The 21,473-nt window shown below is 35.8% G+C and overlaps 1 protein-coding gene across 1 annotated transcript in view; it reads left to right on the forward strand.

Moving 5' to 3' along the window:
- The window catches only part of Cmtr1 (Cap methyltransferase 1), a 378,564-nt gene that overhangs the window by 99,661 nt on the left and 257,430 nt on the right, over positions 1-21,473 (forward strand). Inside the window, exon 7 of the mRNA XM_090398617.1 lies at positions 6,067-6,138. Coding sequence (XP_090254743.1) covers positions 6,067-6,138 — 72 coding nt within the window. The remainder of the gene's footprint in view (positions 1-6,066; positions 6,139-21,473) is intronic.

Raw genomic sequence — 21,473 nt, forward strand, 5'->3', positions numbered from 1 at the left:
AGCCGTGGAATGCATTGCCTGATGGAGTGATGGGAGCGAGAACGGTCAGTGAGTTTAAAGAGTAGTATGATAGACTTGGTGTTTTTCAGGGGGGGGGGGACCTCCCCTCGATGAGTCTTGACAGACTTTATTTCTTAGGAAGGACCTCCCTCGATGAGTCTTTTGACTCCTTGGAGGCCTGAATAATAATGATGATGATAATAATAATAATAATAATATTTCGTCCTAAGTATCATAGGACATCAGTACAGTTAATTCATACAATACTAGGAATTACATACAGTTAGAATGATGTGGGCAAATATGAGAATGGGGGAACTGGTCAATGAAACTTATTTGTGCCTATGGTCCCACAGAAGGTTCTGCTAAGGTAGAGGTGGAGGAATTTTTTGAGGCTTTAGAGAAAGCAACTGACGCAATGAAAAAGGAAAAGTTGGTCCTTGTTGGGGATCTAAATAGCAGAGTAGGAAATGATTGTCAGACATACAAAAATATTTTGGAAAAATTAGGAGAAAAGAGCAAAGCTAATAATAATGGCAAATACCTGTTGGATTTCTGCTCAGGATATGGCATGGTTATTACTAATACCATAATACCATGTTCCAACATAAAAATGTGCACAAATTCACATGGAGAGAAGAGGCAAGGAATAAGAAAACTCTCATTAACTATGTTATTGTTGACAGTGATGTTTTCCCACTGGTGCAGGACACAAGAGTGTACAGAGGATTTGAAATTGGAAGTGATCACTGTTTAGTCTTGAGCAGGATAAAATTGAATTTCATATTGAAAAGAAGAACATATAAGAAAGTTTTAAAGTGAATAAAAGTTGAGCAGTTCTCAGAGGTGAACTGTAGACTAAAATACACAAATATTATTCAAGAAAAATTGAAAGAGTTTGAGAACAGGAAAACCAAGCCCTGTTCTCAAAAGATGAAGAAAACACTGATTGATTCAGCCAGTGAGGCACGTGGTGAGGTTGTCTGCAAGGATAGAAAAATCAGAAATCCATGGTGGACATAGGAAGTTAAAGAGGCAGTGAAAGAAAAGAAGACAGCATATCAAAAAGCTCTTGGCAAATAAATCAGCTTGTGCTCTTAGCGAATACAGAGACAAATGTAAGAAAGCTAAACAAAAGTCATGGGAGGACTTTGGCAAGAACATAGATAAATATCAAGAAGGTCGCAAAATATTCTAGAGGTTGTTGAAGAAGCTAAGAAATGGAGGAAAAAGTGTTGTAAAAGGAATTAGAGATGATAAAGGTTATATGAAAACAGGAGAAGGAGAAAAAGATATCCTTGAAGTATGGAGTAATTACTTCGAGAAATTGCTAAATGAAACAGGCAGCGATGACAGCATGGTAAAAAAACATTGACCAGGCATGCAGTCAGGAATACATATCCGTACTTGAAGTAGAAAAAGCCATCAAAAGCCTGAAATGTGGAAAGGCAGCAAAAGTAGATGATATTCGACCAGAAATGCTCAAGTATGGAGGTATAAAAGTCTTACAGTGGCTGCACTGCATAGTTCAGAAGGCTTGCACAGAGGGACGAATTCCAGATGATTGGGTAGAGTTCTCACTGTACCCTATATAAAAACGGAAATAAAATTGAATGTGATAATTCCAGAGGTATTTCATTATTGAGTGTTCCTGGTAAGATATATGCAAGTATACTTGAGAAATGGTTGAGAAGGATTGTGGAAGATAAGCTTGGTGAAGAACAAGCTGGATTCAGGCCAAATAAACGCTGTCAGTATCAGATTTTCACTTTACAACAGATAGTTGAGAAATCATGGGAATATAACAAAGATCTGTATTTAAGTTTTGTAGATCTGAAAAAGACATATGACAAGGTGCCAAGAAAGAAGCTATTCAAAACGCTACAGTTGTATGGTGTTAAAGGGGCATTATATCAAGCAATACTTAGTCTTTTTTTGAGTCATAAGTCAGCAGTTAGAATTGAAGGAGGTACATTGGTTTGTTGTTAAATCAGGTGTGCAACAAGAGTGGCACATTATCTCTACTGTTATTCAATATCTATATGGATCACATCACATTTTGAAGGAAAGTGGTATTAAATTTCTTTACTTTAGTTTATGCAGAGTGATGTTATTTTTCTGAATAAATACACAAGTCTGCAAGAACTCCTGAGTAAATTGAATAAGTGTTGAAATAAATTTGATATGAAAAGGATGTTATTAACATCCTCAAAAATTCATGTGTAATTTTTATTTGTGGTTCTAAATTTCTTCTTATCTTGTGCACCTCTATCTAGGGCATAATATATCTGTAATATACATAAAGTATGATGCTAATTTTGCCTGATGTCAATAGACAGATGTGTTTCTAGTACTCTTTTTTTATTTCCATAACTCTTTCTGATAAGATCCCAAATAACAATAGTGATATACATATCTTGGACTCATCTTTTTATTTCTATCCATTGAAAAACCATGTTTTTTTTTAATCACATACAATATAATAAATTTAGTTTAATCCTTTATCCAAGTGTGAGCAAACAAAGTTTGCGCCTGAAAGTATCTTCAGGACTGAGGTAAGGTGGTAACTCGTTGCAAAGGTGGAGCAAGATACCAATACTCCTGTCTCAGTATCTACTATAATGCAAAACACATCTCCTTATGGATATGTCTAATGTTCTGCATTAAGGGAAGGGCCACTACCCAGACGAGTTTCGACCTTTATTGAGGTCTCTTCAGTGGGAGCCAGGCCCAAGCTGAGATACCAGGCAGAAGCATTCGCAGGTCATCTCTACCTATAGGAGTTGCCAAATTAGACATATCCATAAGGAGATGTGTTTTGCATTATAGGAGATACTGAGACAGGAGTATTGGTAGCTTGCTCCACCTTTGCAACGAGTTGCCCTGGTGTGTACCTCCTTACCTCAGTCCTGAAGATACTTTCAGGTGAAAACTTTGTTTGCTCACACTTGGATAAAGGATTAAACTAAATTTATTATACTCTAACCAAGTGAAAAATAAACTTTCAACATCTTTAATCACATACAGTTGCTTTTTTAGAGAATTGATGACAGCACAGTGGTAAAAAACACTGACTAGGCATGCAGGCAGGAATACATATCCATACTTGAAGTAGAAAAAGCCATCAAAGGCTTGAAATGTGGAAAGGCAGCAGGAGTAGATGATATTTGACCAGAAATGCTGAAGTATGGTGGTGTAAAAGTGTTACAGTGGCTGCACTGCATAGTTCAGAAAGCCTGGACAGAGGGATGAACTCCCAATGATTGGAGTAGAGCTCTCATAGTACCCATATATAAAAAGAGAAATAAAACTGAATGTGAGAATTACAGAGGTATTTCCCTACTGAGTGTTCCTGGCAAGATCTATGCAAGTATACTTGAGAAACGGTTGAGAAGAATTGTGGAAGAAAAGCTTGGTGAAGAACAAGCTGGATTCAGGCCAAATAGAGGCTGTCAGGATCAGATCTTCACTTTACGACAAATAGTTGAGAAAGCATGGGAATATAACAAAGATCTCTATTTGAGTTTTGTCGATTTGGAAAAGGCATATGACAAAGTGCCAAGAGAGAAGCTATTCAATACGCTGCAGTTATATGGTATCAATCGGGCATTATATCAAGCGATACTTAGTCTTTATTTGAGTTGTAAATCAGCAGTTAGAATTGAAGGAAGTACTGGAAGATGGTTTAATGTTAAATCTGGTGTGAGACTAGGATGTACATTATCCCCTCTGTTATTCATTATCTATATGGATTACATTATAAAGGAAAGTGGTATTAAACATGATATCAAAATTGGAGATGTTAATGTCAGCTCTTTGCTTTACGCGGATGATGCTATACTTCGAAATAAATCTGCTACAAATCTGCAGGATTCTCTGACTAAATTGAGTAGCTGTTGTAATAGATATAGTATGAAGGTCAGCAATAAAAATACAAAGACAATGAAAATAGGCCGAATCATTGAAATTGTCAACTGTGTTGTGAATGGAGAACCTGTGGAACAAGTGAAACGTTTCAGCTACTTAGGCACGATTTTTACTGAAGATGGTAAATTAGATATAGAAATAGACAACAGAATCAGCAAAGTTGGTATGATAGGAAGTCAATTGAATAAATTCATATGGAGTAAGAGAGAAATTAGTCGGAACACTAAATTAGCTGTATACAAGACAGTGTTCAAACCAGTTTTAACTTATGGATCTGAGAGCTGGTCAGAAGTAAAACTCTTGACCAAAGACTAGAGACCGCAGATATCAGAGTCCTGAGAAACATTATAGGCGTGAACAGATGGCATCAATGGCTGTATCATATTAAAAACGAGGATATTAGGGAAGAACTTGACAGTGTCAACATCCTGGAATGCATTAGCAGAGCTAATCTCAGGTGGTATGGTCACTTAAACAGAATGGACGAAGAAAGATTAGCAAAACAAGTGTTCTCTGCCAGGTTGGCAGCAAAACGACCCAGAGGAAGACCAAGATATAGATGGATTGATACGGTACAAAGTGCCTTAGACGATAGAAATATAAGATCTGATAATGTTGGAGTCTTGACAAGTAACAGACTGATTTGGAGGAAAATTGTAGATAGGAAGTTAGTATTGATGTAATTTTTTTCATGTAGTGCTATCATATCCTGTACACCCCTTGAGGATACATGGCAGGAATTTGATGGTGATGATAAGTTGCTTTTTTTTTCAACATCATCAAATTCCAGATATGTACCCTCAGGTGGGAGGTACAGGATATTATGATAATATTTCATGAAAAAACTACATCATTACTTACTTCCAATTGTCAAGGAAATTTGTTCCTGGGAAGTGCACTATCCCTCCGTGAAAATACTACACCGATTGTCTCGCTTCCATACATTTTCCTTTAAAGAAATAAAAATGTTAATCTCACAATTTTCCCATCCCTATTGCCAAAACTAGTAGCTCTTCATGGTAATGAAAATCTTCAGTTATACAGAAAATGAAAATTTACATTTGTGGTGTTCAGCAACATTGACATCCTATTTCTGCTTTTGATTGGTTGTTGTTTTTCATGAAAGAGTAGTTGCCTTGCCTGCTTATCTGTATCCAGATGTGTTACAACTTTTACAAAGCACTCCCATATGATTTCCACATTATATTGTTTACCATTCTTCCTATGTTTATGTGCTATTTTATATATTGTTTTAGTAGTTCGAATGCAGTTTGTTAACCATTTTAAACAAATACTGCTGTTGTCTTTTCTGGCATTTCAGTTTCAAAAGTGCAAATTTTACATTCTGCACCTTTGAATTTTTGAAAACATGAACTTTCAGTTATGTATTTGTTATACCTGGGAGTTTCATAGTGCTAGTTTGCATTTAGCTCTTCATTGTTGTATTTGTTGCATCACAGAGTAAAAACAATTTTTTATTCTACAAAAGCTACATAATACATCAACTTCCATTGTTCATTAAACATCCTGTTTTCTTTGTTAATAGTTCTGACCCCCATTACTATTTATTTATGTTTGAATTTGGTGGATCTCTAAATAAAAGTTTTATAAAGGTAAGTACGTAGCTAAAATAAAACTTTGTATAAATAATATTAGCAATCAGTTTAAAATAATTAAATTAATTAATTGGTAACTTTCTTAGCTGAAATAATAATATTTCCTCTTTAAACAGTTTTAAATTTGCCATTAAATCTGCAGTGGTAATACATCCAATTTAGTATCTCCATACTGAGCTGTCCATATCACTCAAGCAATTAAATTCCTCTTTACAAAGTCCTTGACATGGGCCTTATGAGTTCTGGGAACACGTAGTGCAGAATGATTTTTGAGAGAATGATATATGCATTTGAAGTTGCATACAAAAGGCCACTGGTTCCTTACTCCTGATGATCTATATAGAAGTAGTGTGATTTTCTTTAGTTCCATTAAAATTTAAAATTAAAGGTATTATCAGTTTACTGGGTAGTTAATTATCTTGTCTCTTTTGTATTATTTTGTATATGAGAGTTTGATTTCACTTGTTTCCCGATCTGTATTATTTTTGTATGGAGAAAAGTACTTTTTTTCTTTCTTAAACAGAAAAAGCTCGTGATTAATGATGAAACAGAGTTTTGTGAACCAGATATCTTATGGAATATCATCACTTCAAAAGTAATGTATTTTATGTATTTAAAATATTTTTAATCAATATATAAATCAGTATGTAATTTAATCAGATCATTTAACCAAAAAGAGATGAACTTTCATGAAAATTACAATAAATATCTCAACAAATAAAACGTTGTACTTGCGACACGCATATTGTATCACGTGTCATATTGTTATCATGCACGGTGATAACTTTATATAATTTTTAGAATTGTCGGTTAGTTTCCTAGTTTTTGTTACTTTCTATTGCTTGCCAGTGTATCCTTTGAAAATGCTGACAGATATTAGTCAGTGAAACATCGGATATTAAACTATTATTTACTTGACTAACGTACAGAATTAAGTCTTTAATTTATTAATATGTAATTTGTTGCTTTATTGAATATGATATGATTGAAGATTGTTGGCATTAGTGAAACCTGGATATCAGAATCAGATATGGTAAGTGGGATCGAGTGTAACGGATGTACTATTTTTAGGAATGACAGAAGAGATGAGGAGGAGTGCTACTAATGATATCAGATGACTTAACTCCAGTTAGGGTAGAAACACAAGAAAACAATGAGGGTAACAATGTTCCATGTAGCGATGAGTTTGAGTCTATTTGGTGTGAAGTGGAGGTTAACAGAATGAAATATATGGTGGGATGTTGCTACAGACCTGGCAGCTCAGTTGTAGGGGATGAAGAAATGCATCGCCAATTTCCTAATGGGTACCAAGCGAATGATCATTATGGGTGACTTTAATTTTCCAAACATTGATTGGGTAGAAGAGAAATCTCATGATCAGAAAGAACAGGAATTTATTGAATTGTTGCGAGATAACTTTCTCAAGCAGCATATGAAAGAAGGAACTCGAGGTCAAAGAGTGTTAGATTTGCTCATAGCATCAGAAGGGATCTCTGTTAAGAATATGGCTATTTTACCACCAATTGGTGACAGCAATCATGTTGTACTTTCTTGGGAAGTATCTAATTGTATTGAAGTGCCAATTAAATCAGGCTACATGCTAAATTACAAAGCAGGAAATTATGATCAACTTAGAAGAGTACTATCTTTGGTCCCATGGTATCAGTTACTGAATGGAAAAAATGTCAGCAATGCATGGGAATCGTTGAAAAAGTGCTTGAATGAGGCGGTATCTGAATGTGTCCCTAGTGTTCGAAGAATAAATAGGTTGGGAGTGAAATGGATGTGCAGCCTTATTAAGCTAGAGATCCACAAGAAGAAGTTGATGTGGAAAGAATATCATGAGATTAAGAGTGAGAGGAGTTATGAAATATATAAAGCTCAGGCCAGAAAAGTAACGAGTATTGTGAGAAAAGCTAAAATGGAGTATGAAAAGAAATTGGCCATGCAAGCTAAAAGCAATCCAAAATAATTTTATTGTTATGTCTCAAGCAAAAGAAAGAATGAATGTGGAAAAATAACTATTGAATGCAGATGGTATATGAGTGTCAGAAGCTAAGGAGATTGTTCAATTAATGATTGCTCACTTTGCTAAGATATATCAACCAGGTGTATGTAGCATGATGCACAGTGTTACTGCTATGTTGAGTGAAGAGTTAGAGGTTCATGAAAATGAGGTTGAGGAGCTGTTGCATAACCTGGATAAGAATTTGTCAATAGGGACAGATGGAATATCATCCCATTTGCTAAAGAAATTTTCAGCTGAATTGGCTAGGCCTTTCACACATTTATATAACCTGAGTCTCAGTTTAGGAATGATACCACAGGAATGGAAGGAATGTAATATAGTTCCATTGCACAAGGGTGGTGCAAAAACTGATATGTCTAACTACCGGCCTATTAGTATCTCTGGTGTGGTAGTGAAAATTTTAGAGAAGTTGGTAAGAACTTGCATACAGAAATGGGTAGACAAATAAGCTATACTCTGCAAAGAGCAGCATGGGTTTACTAAAGGAAGGTCATGTTTTAGCAATTTGCTCATATTTTATAACAATGTTACAGCTGAGTTGGATAAAAGGAATGGATACACTATGATAATTTTCGATTTTTCTAATGCATTTGATAGGATATCACATGAAAGGCTGTTGCATAAACTGGAGAATATGGGATCAGAATATAAACTCTTGACTTGGATCAGGGAATGGTTGACATATAGATATCAAAAAGTGGTATACAGTGGGTATGAATCTGCCAGTTTTAAGGTAACCAGTGGTGTACCTCAGAGTTCAGTCTTTGGGCCATTATTGTTCAATCTATACATTAACGACATCAAGCAAGGTCTATCATCAGATGTGCAATTGTTTGCCGATGATGCAAAGATAGGCAGGGCAATTAAGAATGCTACTGATATTCAGCAATTGCAAAATGATTTGAATAGACTGGAAATCTGGACAAATGAAAATGGCTGTCAATTTTAATGTTAGTAAGTGTAAAGTTATGCATTTTGGCATGATTAGAGTTCCAGTGGCATATTATATTAACGGGGTTATGCTACAAGAAACTGAAAAAGCAAGGGATTGGTGGATAAGAATTGAAAGTTCAAAGGCCACATAGCAAAAGTTGCAAATACAACTCAGAGGCTAATTGCTATGTTGAAGCGAACCTTGACATGTAAGGATAAGGAAGTCATTTTCCCTCTTTATAAGGCTTTGATAAGACCACACCTGGATTATTGTGTGCAGATTTGGTCTCCTGGGTTCCAAGGGGATAAAGAAGCTGTGGAAAGGGTGCAAAGAGGATTATGGGATTTAGATTATGAGGACAGATTGCGAGTATGTGGATTACAGACTGGTTAACAAGAGAAAGAGGGGTGATATAATATAGGTCTATACACTTTTGAATGGATGTTATAGCATTCAACTGATGAAATTTTTTTTAGATGGAAGACAGGGAGAGAACATGGGGGGGCATCCATAGAAGTTAAGGTTGTTCACAGTCAAGAAAGGGGTAAGAGTTACGTTTTTCTCCCAGAGAGCAGTGAGTGAGTGAGTGGAATAATTTGCCTTTATGGGTAGTGAGTGTATCTAGTATAAATGAATTTAAGGGAAGGTATGATAGCTGGTTTGGGTGATTTATAGCCTCTCTCGATGAGTCCTTGACTTCCTGGAGGTCTCAGATAATAATAATAATTATAATTTTTGTATAAATTGTAGTGGAAAGCTGATATGTTTTAAATTTCAACAAGATTAACCTTTATATATATATATATATATGTGTGTGTGTGTGTGTGTGTGTGTGTGTGTGTGTGGAAAATATTTTACTTTGGGTATAATAAATGTTAAAAATACCAAGCAATTTTAAACCTGGTTTTACTCCATTTCCCAGCCTTGGTCTTGCACTACCTGTAAGATCAGCTAGACTTGCATCACTTGCAGGCGCAAACTTGACTTGTTTGTCTGTTTGCTTACTTGGGAAATGGAGTAAAACCAGGTTTAAAATTGCTTGGTATTTTTAACATTTATTATACCCAAGGTAAAATACTTTCTACATTTATATCTCCTCCAGAGATTTTTATTTAATAAAGTTAAAACACCTTATGGTAACTTGTTCTGGTAAAATACTTATAAGCTCTGTATTACTAAATCTTGGTATTTCTAGCCTGGCTCCCACTGATGAGACCTCAATAAAGGTCGAAACCTGTCTGGGTAGTGGCCCCTTGCCTTTAATACAAAACATCATACATCCCCTCCTTGGAGATGTGTTTTGGCATTAAGGGTAAATATTAAGATTAGTGATCAGAGCTTATGCCACCTTTACCACGAATTGCCTTGGTTTCACTACCTGTAGGATCAGCTAGACTTGCATCACTTGCAGGTGCAAACTTGACTTGTTTGTCTGTTTGCTTACTTGGGAAATGGAGTAAAACCAGGTTTAAAATTGCTTGATATTTTTAACATATATACATAAAAAAGGAAATTAAATGACTTTATACTGAGAATGACAAATTTATTTTTAAGATACAACTAGTTTCGTTGAAATACAACTTCTTCAGGTATCATTGGTAAAGAGTAAAATAAAAATAACAGACACATGAAAAAATACATTAACAGAACTAGTATAAAACAAGTACATTTAAAAGGAATGCGTGCTAGTGTTCCAACTGAAGTTGATTACTTGCGTGAGCTGGTATTAGTGCGCTAGTATTGGACAGTGGCAATGTGCGCATCAGAAATATTATAGCTAAGGCTGTTATTAATATGAGATGAATCAAGTGATATTTCTTTAGATTCAATTATTCTTCTTTCCAGTTCATCATAGCACACATGGATATTACAGTTTTTTTGCCAATCAACGATGTGTTGGCAGCCATCATCTGCGTTGACGGAGAAGAGAACGTGGCTAGAGAGAGTGCTGGCTCTGGTTCTGTTGTAAGAAATGTCTCTTTGATGTTCCTCCATGCGTAAAAGGATGGATTTAGAAGTTTGGCCATAATATGGCTTGCCACAATCACACAAAATTTTATAGACTCCTGGATACTGAGTAGGAAGATGTTTCATTTTAGGTCTACTTAGTATGGAGCGAAGTTTAGGGAACGTAGTGAAGCAAGTGAAGCATTTTTGCCAGTTTTGGGGTGAGAGAGTTGATGTATGGTAACGAAATAAAACCTCTTGGTGGAGAAGAATCTTCAAGAGCAGTTGAGTGGAGGACAGAGAGAAATTTATTAATCCTTTTAAGAGAGAATCCATTGTTAATGAAAGACTTTTTAAGAAAATTGAGTTCATATTCAATTTCTGTTTCATCTGTTAATAAAGATCTGGCACGATGTGCCAGGGTTGAAATAATACCAAACTTTTGTGGAGGGTAGTGATGGGAAGAAGCATGAAGGTATCTGTCTGTGTGAGTGGGTTTTCTAAAAATGGAGATTTTGATGTTCTCAGCGCATCTCGTAAGTTTTAAGTCCAGAAAGGGAAGACATTCGTCAGATTCTAGTTCACAGGTGAAGTTGATTTTCTGATGAAACTTGTTGAGGTGGTCCAGAAAAAGGTTGAGTTTGTTGATACCGTGTTCCCAGATGAGAAATACAGCGTCAATGTAACGATACCAAACTTTAGGTTTAAGAGGTGAGGAATTAATAGCTTTTTCTTCAAAATCTTTAAGAAATATGTCAGCAAGTAATCAACTTCAGTTGGAACTCTAGCACGCATTCCTTTTAAATGTACTTGTTTTATACTAGTTCTGTTAATGTATTTTTTCATGTGTTTGTTATTTTTATTTTACTCTTTGCCAATGATACTTGAAGAAGTTGTATTTCAACGAAACTAGTTGTATCTTAAAAATAAATTTGTCATTCTCGGTATAAAGTCATTTAATTTCCTTTTTTATATACAGTTCTACCAAGTAAATAATGAACATTAATATATATATATATATATATATATATATATATATATATAAAGGTTAATCTTGTTGAAATGTAAAACATATCAGCTTTCCACTATAATTTATACAAAAATTATAATTATTATTATTATCTGAGACCTCCAGGAAGTCAAGGACTCATCGAGGGAGGCTATAAATCACCCAAACCAGCTATCATACCTTCCCTTAAATTCATTTAGGTTGTATGTGCTGTCGTGTGGCTTATGCAACTACAAAATTCACATCGGTTCAACTGTATGATTGCATTTTTATTGATGTATGAAAGTTTTAAGTGTGCATAGCACATCAGCACTCCTCCTAACTGGTCCAATGCAATTGATTTAGGATAACTTTGGATACTTTAATTTATCACTTAAATTTCTGACACTGTTTTAAATACAGTCATATAATGCACACAGAAATCTGAAAAAGTAATCACTTGAGAAATTATTATTTTTATGGATTGAACCAAAGAAAGGCTGAAATCACTCATTTTTACTTATTTATTCACAAGTTCCAACCACCTTTGACTATATTCATACAATCTGCAAAAGCTCTGGCAGAAAATGGGACATTAGTAGATTGTCAACACTGTTTCCCATTGTAAATATGAGCAGAAAAGTTATAAATTATTTATAGAAAATTATATATTAAAAACTTGTGTATATAGGTGTCCTAAGTTTACGTCAGTTCACACGTCACACATGCAAAACACATGACACTCAGAAAACAAAAACAACAACTCATGACAAATGACAACATTCAATTGGATTGGTTGACAAATTAACCAACAATAGCCACTGGTTTCTGGGTGTAATTGTCTCAGTGCATACCCTGCCTCGCCTTCTGGATGGTTTAAAACCGCTGCACCATCTGTCCATCTGTATGTCTGTTCAAAGGACTCAAATGTGTCTGTATTTGTGACCGCACATCCAGGCTATTAATGCGAATGTGATGCAATGTTCAAGCACCAAAAAAGTGTCCTCTTCATTAGTATATTACTTAATTTTAGGAATCACACAAAGCCAGAAAACAATTAGAGGAGACTTTAACAGGAATAAATGCAAAAATATAATATCAGTGATATTGCTATTTCTGTGGGTGTGCACCACACACCTGGAATATACATCCCTGCTATAGAGAAATTGATTTTTATTACTTATACATTATACACTAATATTTTTCATGTATACTTTCAGATTAATTATAATTTATACCATGGGATGTTTGAGTGAACTAGCACAGGGATGCTGGTTCACATAAACATGATCACATCCCACTGTTGATATTTGATCTTCTGTGGCATATCTTTGTTACAAAAAGCTTATTGTTAACAGATGCTCAGAATTTAGTGAGCTAGTGAATTGAATATGTCAAGTCATCCTTATATTCTCAGAACATTTTCAAAATTATTTCAAAATAATAATTTCTCAAGTGATTACTTTTTCAGATTTCTGTGTGCATTATATAACTGTATTTAAACGTGTCAGAAATTTAATTGATAAATTAAAGTATTCCAAGTTATCCTACAATTAATTGCATTGGACCAGTTAGGAGGAGTGCTGATGTGCTATGCACACTTAAAATTTTCATACATCGATAAAAATGCAATCGTACAGCCAAACTGATGTGAATTTTGTAGTTGCATAAGCCACACGACAGCACATCTAACCTAAATGGGCATGCATTGCCACAGTCTGAGCAGCTTGATGCATTATCTTTGCTGGAAGTAACCTATTCGAGATGGATACTCTCTGCACAGGAAGGTTTACATCTGGTAACAGTATGCAAGTAGTTTGTGGCATTCATACAGTACACCCCCTTGTATCTTGGGATCTAATTTTTGCGAAGAAAACACTCGCCATAACTGACAGTTATGTTATGGTAGCAATGCAAACATCTAACACACTAGTTCCATTACATTAGAAATAGAACTAGGTGATAGTCTTCTGTTATATCCCATCTGTGACAGGCTCCAAGAAATTATGCATTCCAGTATACTGATATATTCCAGTATCAACAAGCTGTCTCTGTCAACAGAATTGCTGTTCAAGTGGATATTTTTGGAGGTGTTGGATAACTTTCACCCCATTGGGAAATATTACTGATACCAGTATGCAAGCTCACTTACGTGCTACACCCAGTCACTTAGGTCATCCTCTTGGTCCATCAGGGGTTTCATCATAAGTCTGTTCGCTTTATATATATATTGTGTGTGTGTGTGTGTGAATTTGTTATCTTATCAAAAGCTGATTTGTCTTTATTGATGATGATGTTCAAAAATTGTTAAACCACCTGAGTGTTTTGCAAACTGCTGTTTGTCATAACTACTTTAATGTAGTGTGGAAACCTTCTTGTGACCACTCCTTTTAAAGCATCAAATTCCTGATATGTACCCTCAATGGGAATACGGGATACCATGATAGTATTACATGAAAAGTTTGTTATTATTAACATTCTATTGAAAGACAATTTTCCTCTAAATTTGAATCATTGTTAGACCTTATATTTTGGTCTTCTAAGGCACTTCCAACTACATCAATCCACCTAGATACTTGTCTTCCTCTGCATCTTTTGCCATTGTGCCATCAAACAACTGTGTTGCTAATCTTTACTCTTCTATTTAAGTGATCATACCATTATAGATTAACTTGGCTCACACATTCTGATTGCTAACAGAGTCAAGTTCCTTTCTAATACTCTCAATCTGTTCACTCTCCTGATTTTTCTCTGAACTCATATCTATGGTCTGTAATAAGTTGTTTTAATTCTAACCCAGTTCTCTGGTCCTTGAACTAAAATTGGTTTGAACACTGTCTTGTTTGCAGCTAGTGTAGTGTTTGACTAATTTCTTTCTCATTCCATATAAATTTATTCATTTGACTCCCTACTATACCAGCTTTGCCTATTCTGTTAACTGTTTCCTTATTTGATTCACCATCTATATTGAAATCTGTGCCTAAATAATTGAAATGTTTCACTTGTTCTTTCTCCATTGAGGATGCTGCTGATATTTTCAATGCTTCTACATGTTTTCATAGTCTTTTATTGCTAATTTTGATATGAAATTTGTTACAGCAATTATTCATTTTTTTTTTATTTTAGGAATATAACTAAAGTGCTGAGATTAATGATCCTTTCCTTCATAATGCAATCCATTAGATTTTGAATAACAGTCAAGATAGTGTGACTGATTTTTACATCAGTCACACTGTCTTGACTGTTATTCCATTACACCTTAAATGTAAATTACATTTTGCATGATGTTCACTTGACTTGGGAAGTGGCTAAAGGTGTGGAATTTACAATTAAGACAGGGTACATGTGGAATTATCAGGCTGGTAAGTATGACAAGCTTAGGAGTTTGATTGGTTCAGTGCCATGGCATGTAAAACTGCAAGGGCTGGATGTTGATAGTGCATAGGAGTCGGTTAAGAAGTGTTTGCAGGAAGCAATGGCTGACTGTATACCTAGAGTCCGAATAATAAATCAAGTAGGGATTAAATGGATGAATAACACCATTAAGCTTGAGCTGCAAAAAAAGAAACAACTGTGGAGGGAATTTAAGGAGAAAAGTGACCGGCAGACACATGAACAGTATAAAGGCCAGAGGGGTAACAAGTGTGGTAAGAAAAGCAAAAGTGGATTATGAAAGAACATTAGCCATGCAGGCTAAAGAGAATCCCAAACAGTTTTTTCAATATGTTGCAAGTAAAAGAAAAAATGTATATGGTAGATTGATTTTAAAGAATGCCGATGGCAGGGAGGTAACAGAATCAGTTGATATAGTAGAATTACTGAGTGAGCACTTTGCAAGAGTATATCATCCAGGTGGTGACATTGCAAAAATGGAAGAACCAACAGCTTATATGGGAATTGTGGTGAATGAAGTGGAGGTGAATAGTCTATTACAAAACCTCAATGTCAATTCATCTGCGGAATTGGATGGTATACTAGCTCGTGTCATCATATGAGAAGCGGCTAAAGAATTGTCAGTGCCTCTGACCATTTTGTTTAATTTGAGTCTCGGGTCTGGGTTAGTCCCAAGAGGGTGGAAAGAGGGGAAAATAGTTCCACTGCATAAAGAAGGTTCCAAGATTGCTGTTGAAAATTACCGGCCGATCAGCATATCAGGAATTGTTGTCAAGGTCTTGGAAAAAATAGTTCAAGAGGAAAATACAAGATATAGATGAAAATGGGATACTGTATAGGGGACAGCATGGTTTTGTAAAGGGTAGATCATGCCTCAGTAACTTTCTCACATTCTATAACGCAGTGAGAGCTGAATTGCATAAGGATAACGGGTTTACAGTGATTCTACTGGATCTTGCTAAATCCTTTAATAGGATACCACATGGAATTCTAATCAGTAAACTGCAGCATATGAGAATGGATATAGGGTTGGTGAGATGGATAGGAAGGTGGTTGATGGAGAAATATCAGAGAGTGGTTTATTCAGGAGTAGAGTCCAAAAGACGGCCTGTGACTAGCGGTGTGCCGCAGGGTTCTGTTTTTGAACCACTACTGTTTATTTTGTTCATTAATGATATAGGAAAGGATCTGAGAGGAACTGTGCATCTGTTTGCAAATGATGCAAAGTTAGGTAGAGCAATAGTGAATGCTCAGGATGTCAAAATTTTGCAGGATGATTTGGATAGTTTGGAGGACTGGGCTAAGGAGAATGGATGTCAATTTAATGTGGAAAAATGTAAGGTTTTGCATTTTGGGGTGAAAAGATTAGCAGCAGTGGTGGAACTGTACTCCACCTGGAGTACAGTATCACATTGGTGGAACTGTACTCCAGGAGATTGACGAGACCAGGAATTTGGAAGTGTTGGCGGATAGGGAGTTGAAGTTCAGGGGATACATCGCAAAAGTGGCAAAATCAGCTCATCAAATCACTTGGTTGCTGAAAAACACTTTAACGAGCAGAAACAAACAGGTTATTGTTCCTCTGTATCGAGCCTTGATAAGACCTCATCTAAAATACTGTGCTCAGATATGGGCGCCAGGGTTTTTTCTTGATGGGGAGGAGGTGGAGAGGATCCAGAGATGGGTGAGTGACCAAGATAATAGCAGGTCTATGGAATGAACCTTATGAGAACAGGTTGAAGATTTGTGGGCTACAGAAATTGGTTGATAGGAGGAAAAGGGGTGATATGATTGAGACATTCAAATTACTGAAGGGTTTCTATAAGATTAATTCAGAAGATATTTTTGAGAATAGGACTGGTAGTGGGAGGACTAGGAGCCATCCATGGAAGCTTGGTAGGAGTGTGGTTAGCAAGGGTGTTAGAGCTAGGTTTTTTTACTTGGAGAGTAGTGAATGAGTGGAATAAGCTGCCAGAGTCTGTTGTGGGTGCCATGACTGTAAATGAGTTCAAGGTGAAGTATGATAGATACTGTGTGAATGTTGAATAGTTGTTCTTGACATGATGTTGGGCCTCCCTCGATGAGTCTAAGTCTTCCTTGGAGCTGCCCATAATAATAATAATTGTAGTGTTATGAACAATTTTTTATTTTGGCACCGTGTCATGTCTTTTCCAAATTTAAAACTTAAGTACGGAACATCCTGCACACCTGCATTTATTTCTCTATTCTTCGTCACTACCTTGATCCCATGTGGGATGGCCTAAGGTATTTTTACTCCTCTTGGCTGATTGCTGTTGTTGTTATGATTCACACAAAAGTTCCAACTTAAACAACTGAAATAATAATTTACTGGAATGATGGCTTTCACCATTTCACTCAAACCATCTTGGTTTTCCATGAAATGTAAATTACCCATATGAAACAAATCTGTGAGACAAAATTGGCATATAACTGTTGCAAAAAAGACCATCAACAGATCCATATCAGATTTTTAAAAGAAGCCAAGCACAGAAAATTTGCTTTCTGCTTAAACATCAGGCTTTCTGATAACTTTCTAAGGCCATTGGGCATAACTTCTGTCCATTATGTTTTCACTTCCCACACATGTAGATGTTAATGCCTGAAATCATCCCAAAACAAGGCTGATCTCCAACAGAATCCCCCCCCCCCCCCAACTTTTTTGGATTGACCAGCAAGTTTTGTTATCCTTATTGTATTCTTGCTTCTTAAAACTTGCTCCAGAATTAAGATCGATACTATATCATTTATCCATTTTGACTCATACCGTACCATTCATCCATTAAGATGAATACTATATATGTGTGTGTGTTAAGACTTAAGTGCTAGAGGATATCATGTTGGAAGTTTAATGGAGTATTAACAGCGCTAAAAAAGGATTAAAAACTATTTTAATTCTTCCAATATTTTGTTTAGTTACTGAGACATCTTTAGGGAGTACAAGTGAACACTTGTAATGTGCACAAGCATGCACACACATAAAAGCAACAGAATAATAAATGAAACAGGCATCTGAGGATTAATATTTCCCACATTTTGGGCAGTTTCTTGCATCCGTATTCAAATTTGGTTGATTTCTGAGTGCAGCTGCAGATTCCAAAAACAGTCTTTCTTATTAAAATTTACTGTGATGGAGCATGGTGGTTTTTTCCAGAAGATCCTGTGAGTGGTATCCAAGACGTGATCCACAGTACCAGATTGACCATAGCTGTGATTACAGATATATGTTTTGAGCGAATGATATCAGTATTATCAAAGGTGAATGAGGAGAGGTGGAAAGCAAGCAGAAAAGCTTTTCCTGAAAAAGGTACTGATATGTAGAATTTCATATCTAGGAATATTTAATGAGTTTTGTCAGATGAAAAAGAGGAAAGAAATGTACTCTCATCAGTAAAACTATAGATACGATTTGAATTTGGTGAGAGAAGGTCATTTATGAAAATGGGAAAGTATGGGTGAAAGTACTGAGTCTTAGACTATACTGGAATTGGTGAAGAAATCGAAGAAAGGACAACATCCACCATGACTCATAGCAAGTGAGTGACCAGAAGAAACTGACACTCTAATTGCAAAAAGTGGAGTAGTAGACCATAAGGTGGCAGTTTCCTAAGCAGACCTTTCTGCCGGACGCAATAAAATATCCTGAAAATCTTAGGATGACCACATCAGTTTCTACAAACCTTTCTATGAGTTTGTGTCTAAAGGTTGGTGAAGCTGGCACAATCTGCTATGAATAGAGAGTGCAGCAAAATCCATACAAGTAATCACTGATTAATTGGTGGTCAATAGTTTTTTTTTTTATGTTGCTCCCACCCACAAAAGGTTATTTGTAAACCAGTACACATTTTATACCATGGGCGGGCTAAGGATTTTTTTTTCTGGTTTTATTAATTTTATGTATATATTTTTTTAGTGAAGATAGTAAATTAAATATGGAAATAGCAAAAATCTACAAACTGGTATGGTAGGAAGTCTACTGAATAAATTTATACCAAATAAGAGAGAAATTAGTCAAAGTGCTAAATTAGCTGTATACAAGACAGTGTTCAAACCAATTTTAACTTATGGATCTGAGAGCTGGGTTAAAAATAAAACACTTGACAAGACCAGAGATTATGAGAGTCCTGAGAAAGATTATGGGCATGAAGAGATGACATCAATGGCAATATCATATTAAAAACGAAGATATTAGGAAAGAACTTGACATTGTTAGCAGAGAGCTCAGGTGGTATGGTCACTTAAACAGAATGGGAGAGGAAAGATTAGCAAAACAAATGTTTTCTGCCTTGTTGGTAGGAAAAAGACCCAGATGAAGACCAAGATATAGGTGGATTGATACAATAAAAATTGCCTTAGAAGAAAGAAATACAACATCCGATACTGTTGGAGTCTTGACAGATAACAGATTAATTTGGAGGAAAATGTTGACAGGAAGTTAGTTATGATGTAAGTTCTTTATGTAGTACTATCATAATATCCTGTCCACCTTTTTGAGTGTACATGTCAGGAATTTGATGATAATGATATATATATATATATATATATTTTTTTTTAGTTGGTAAAGAACTAATAATTTCTTCTGTTACTTTTGAAGGAACTGTGGTGAAGGCAATGGGATATGTTGAAGGTTTATTTCTTTTATGGAATAGGTTGAACTGAATAGCTTGATGTAGAGTATATATCGGATGAATGTAGTGAATGGTATAATGTGAGTGTTAATGGATGAATGTTATAGTATGGGTTCCTAATGTTGAGGTTTAATGGAGTATTAACAGCATTAAGAAAGGATGAAAAACTATTTTAATTCTTCTAATATTTTGCCTTGGTCACTGAGTCCTCTTCAGGGAGTGTTCATTTACACACAAAGGAAACACAATAAATGAAACAAGTGGGTCTGACGCTAAAGTCCAGTCTAGGTGGGGTGCTCTCTATGGATGTTTACAGGCAGCATAGGGTTCTAAATTGGGATCTCTGAGGATTAATTTTTCCCAAATTTTTGGAAGCTTCCTGCAGTTGTATTTATTTAATTTCGTGATTTCTGAGCTGCATATTCCAAAAGCAGTCTTTCTTTTTAAAATTTACTGTGATGGAGAATGTTGGTTATTTTTCCAGATCATGTGAGTGGTATCCAATACATGGTCTGCAAGACCAGATTGACCACAGTTGTGATTGCAGGTGTATGTTTTGTATCCATCTATGCAGATGCTAGCTGATCTGCCTCTCTGTCCAAAGTATGCCGACTTGTAGGAACTGGGGCACTTTAATATTCCAGGCACTGAGAGAGGAGGGAAGCTCATCTTTAGTGGTATGGATAAGGGCAGCAAGTTTTCAGTGGAGCTTGAAAGCTGTGCAAGGGTTGATTTTTTTAAGAACCTGGCAGTTTTTCAAGTGTACCCTGGACGTAGGGGATGGTGATGGCATTCCTGAAATCCTTCCAAATCCCCCCTTCCCAAACAAAAAAAAATGGCATTTTTTTTTCATTCACGACACTACTTCTCATTTATATAACTTCCAATATTGTATAAATCCCAAATCCATCTTGCCTTAGAATATTGTTCTAAGGTGGTGTAGATAGAAAAATCTCTAAAAATATATAATGCTATCCAGAAGAGGGCAGTCTGGTTAATTGATAACCTCCCCCCCCCCCCACCCACCCACACACACACCACACCATGTCTCTCTCACTTTCTCATAAGTATTCTGATTTCTGTTCTGCTAAACTGGCTGCCATCCCATTCACTTTCCCTTGACTTTACACATGAAGAACTGCTGATAAATTCCAAACCAACTTCTTGCCTTCCTCTTTCATTCCATCTACTTCTGCTCTTTGGAACAACTAGAAGTTGTGACCACAACTTTCAGTTTTTCAAAAAAACATCAAAAGGTTTCTTTATCTTAACCATTCTCCCACATGTCACTGATGTACCAGTACCAGTCAGCAATGTGAATTTGTTGTCATTAATAAAGAAACTGTACCCAAATTCTAATGTAAGATGAGAAACAAACCAGCCTTTACAAGAAGCATGAACTCCTATTATTAAGTATTTCAAGCCTTTCTAGTTGTACAAAGTGTGACAGTTAAATTCTCAGAATGTGCATGTAAAAACTGTTTGCTTACCTGGGGACTAGTGGCTACTGTCACTTTTAAAGTAATCCCCTTGTGCAGAAATATACTTAATCAGACAATACCGCCATTATTCAAAACATTTCTGGAACTCATCTTTATTGTTTTTCATTATTGTCATTAACATTGGATGTCAGAATGCCTGTCTCCTTTCAAGACATTCTTCAGTGTGGGGAACAGCTTAAAGTCACAAGAAGTGAACAGTGTCCTTTGAATCAAAAAGCCAAGCATTGTCATGATTGCCTTTTTATGTCTTGGCAAAGACAATGTTTTCTCATTGTCTACCTGATTTTCCATTGCATGCTGTGGCATTTTGGGTCAGGGTTGTACTGAAAGCACCAGGTTTCATTGCCAATAATAATTCTATGACAAACAGCCAATTGTGAAGAAAGAGCAGAACAGATATCAAGCTGTTGCTGTTTTTGATCTTCACTCAAAATTCAGAACCATCTTTGTAGAAATTTTTCTCATTCCTAAATCATCTATCAACATCTCCC

This window comes from Typopeltis vanoorti, chromosome 10 (assembly GCF_054136105.1).
Source record: "Typopeltis vanoorti isolate ZY-2024b chromosome 10, IOZ_Tvanoo_1.0, whole genome shotgun sequence".
NCBI lineage: Eukaryota > Metazoa > Arthropoda > Arachnida > Uropygi > Thelyphonidae > Typopeltis > Typopeltis vanoorti.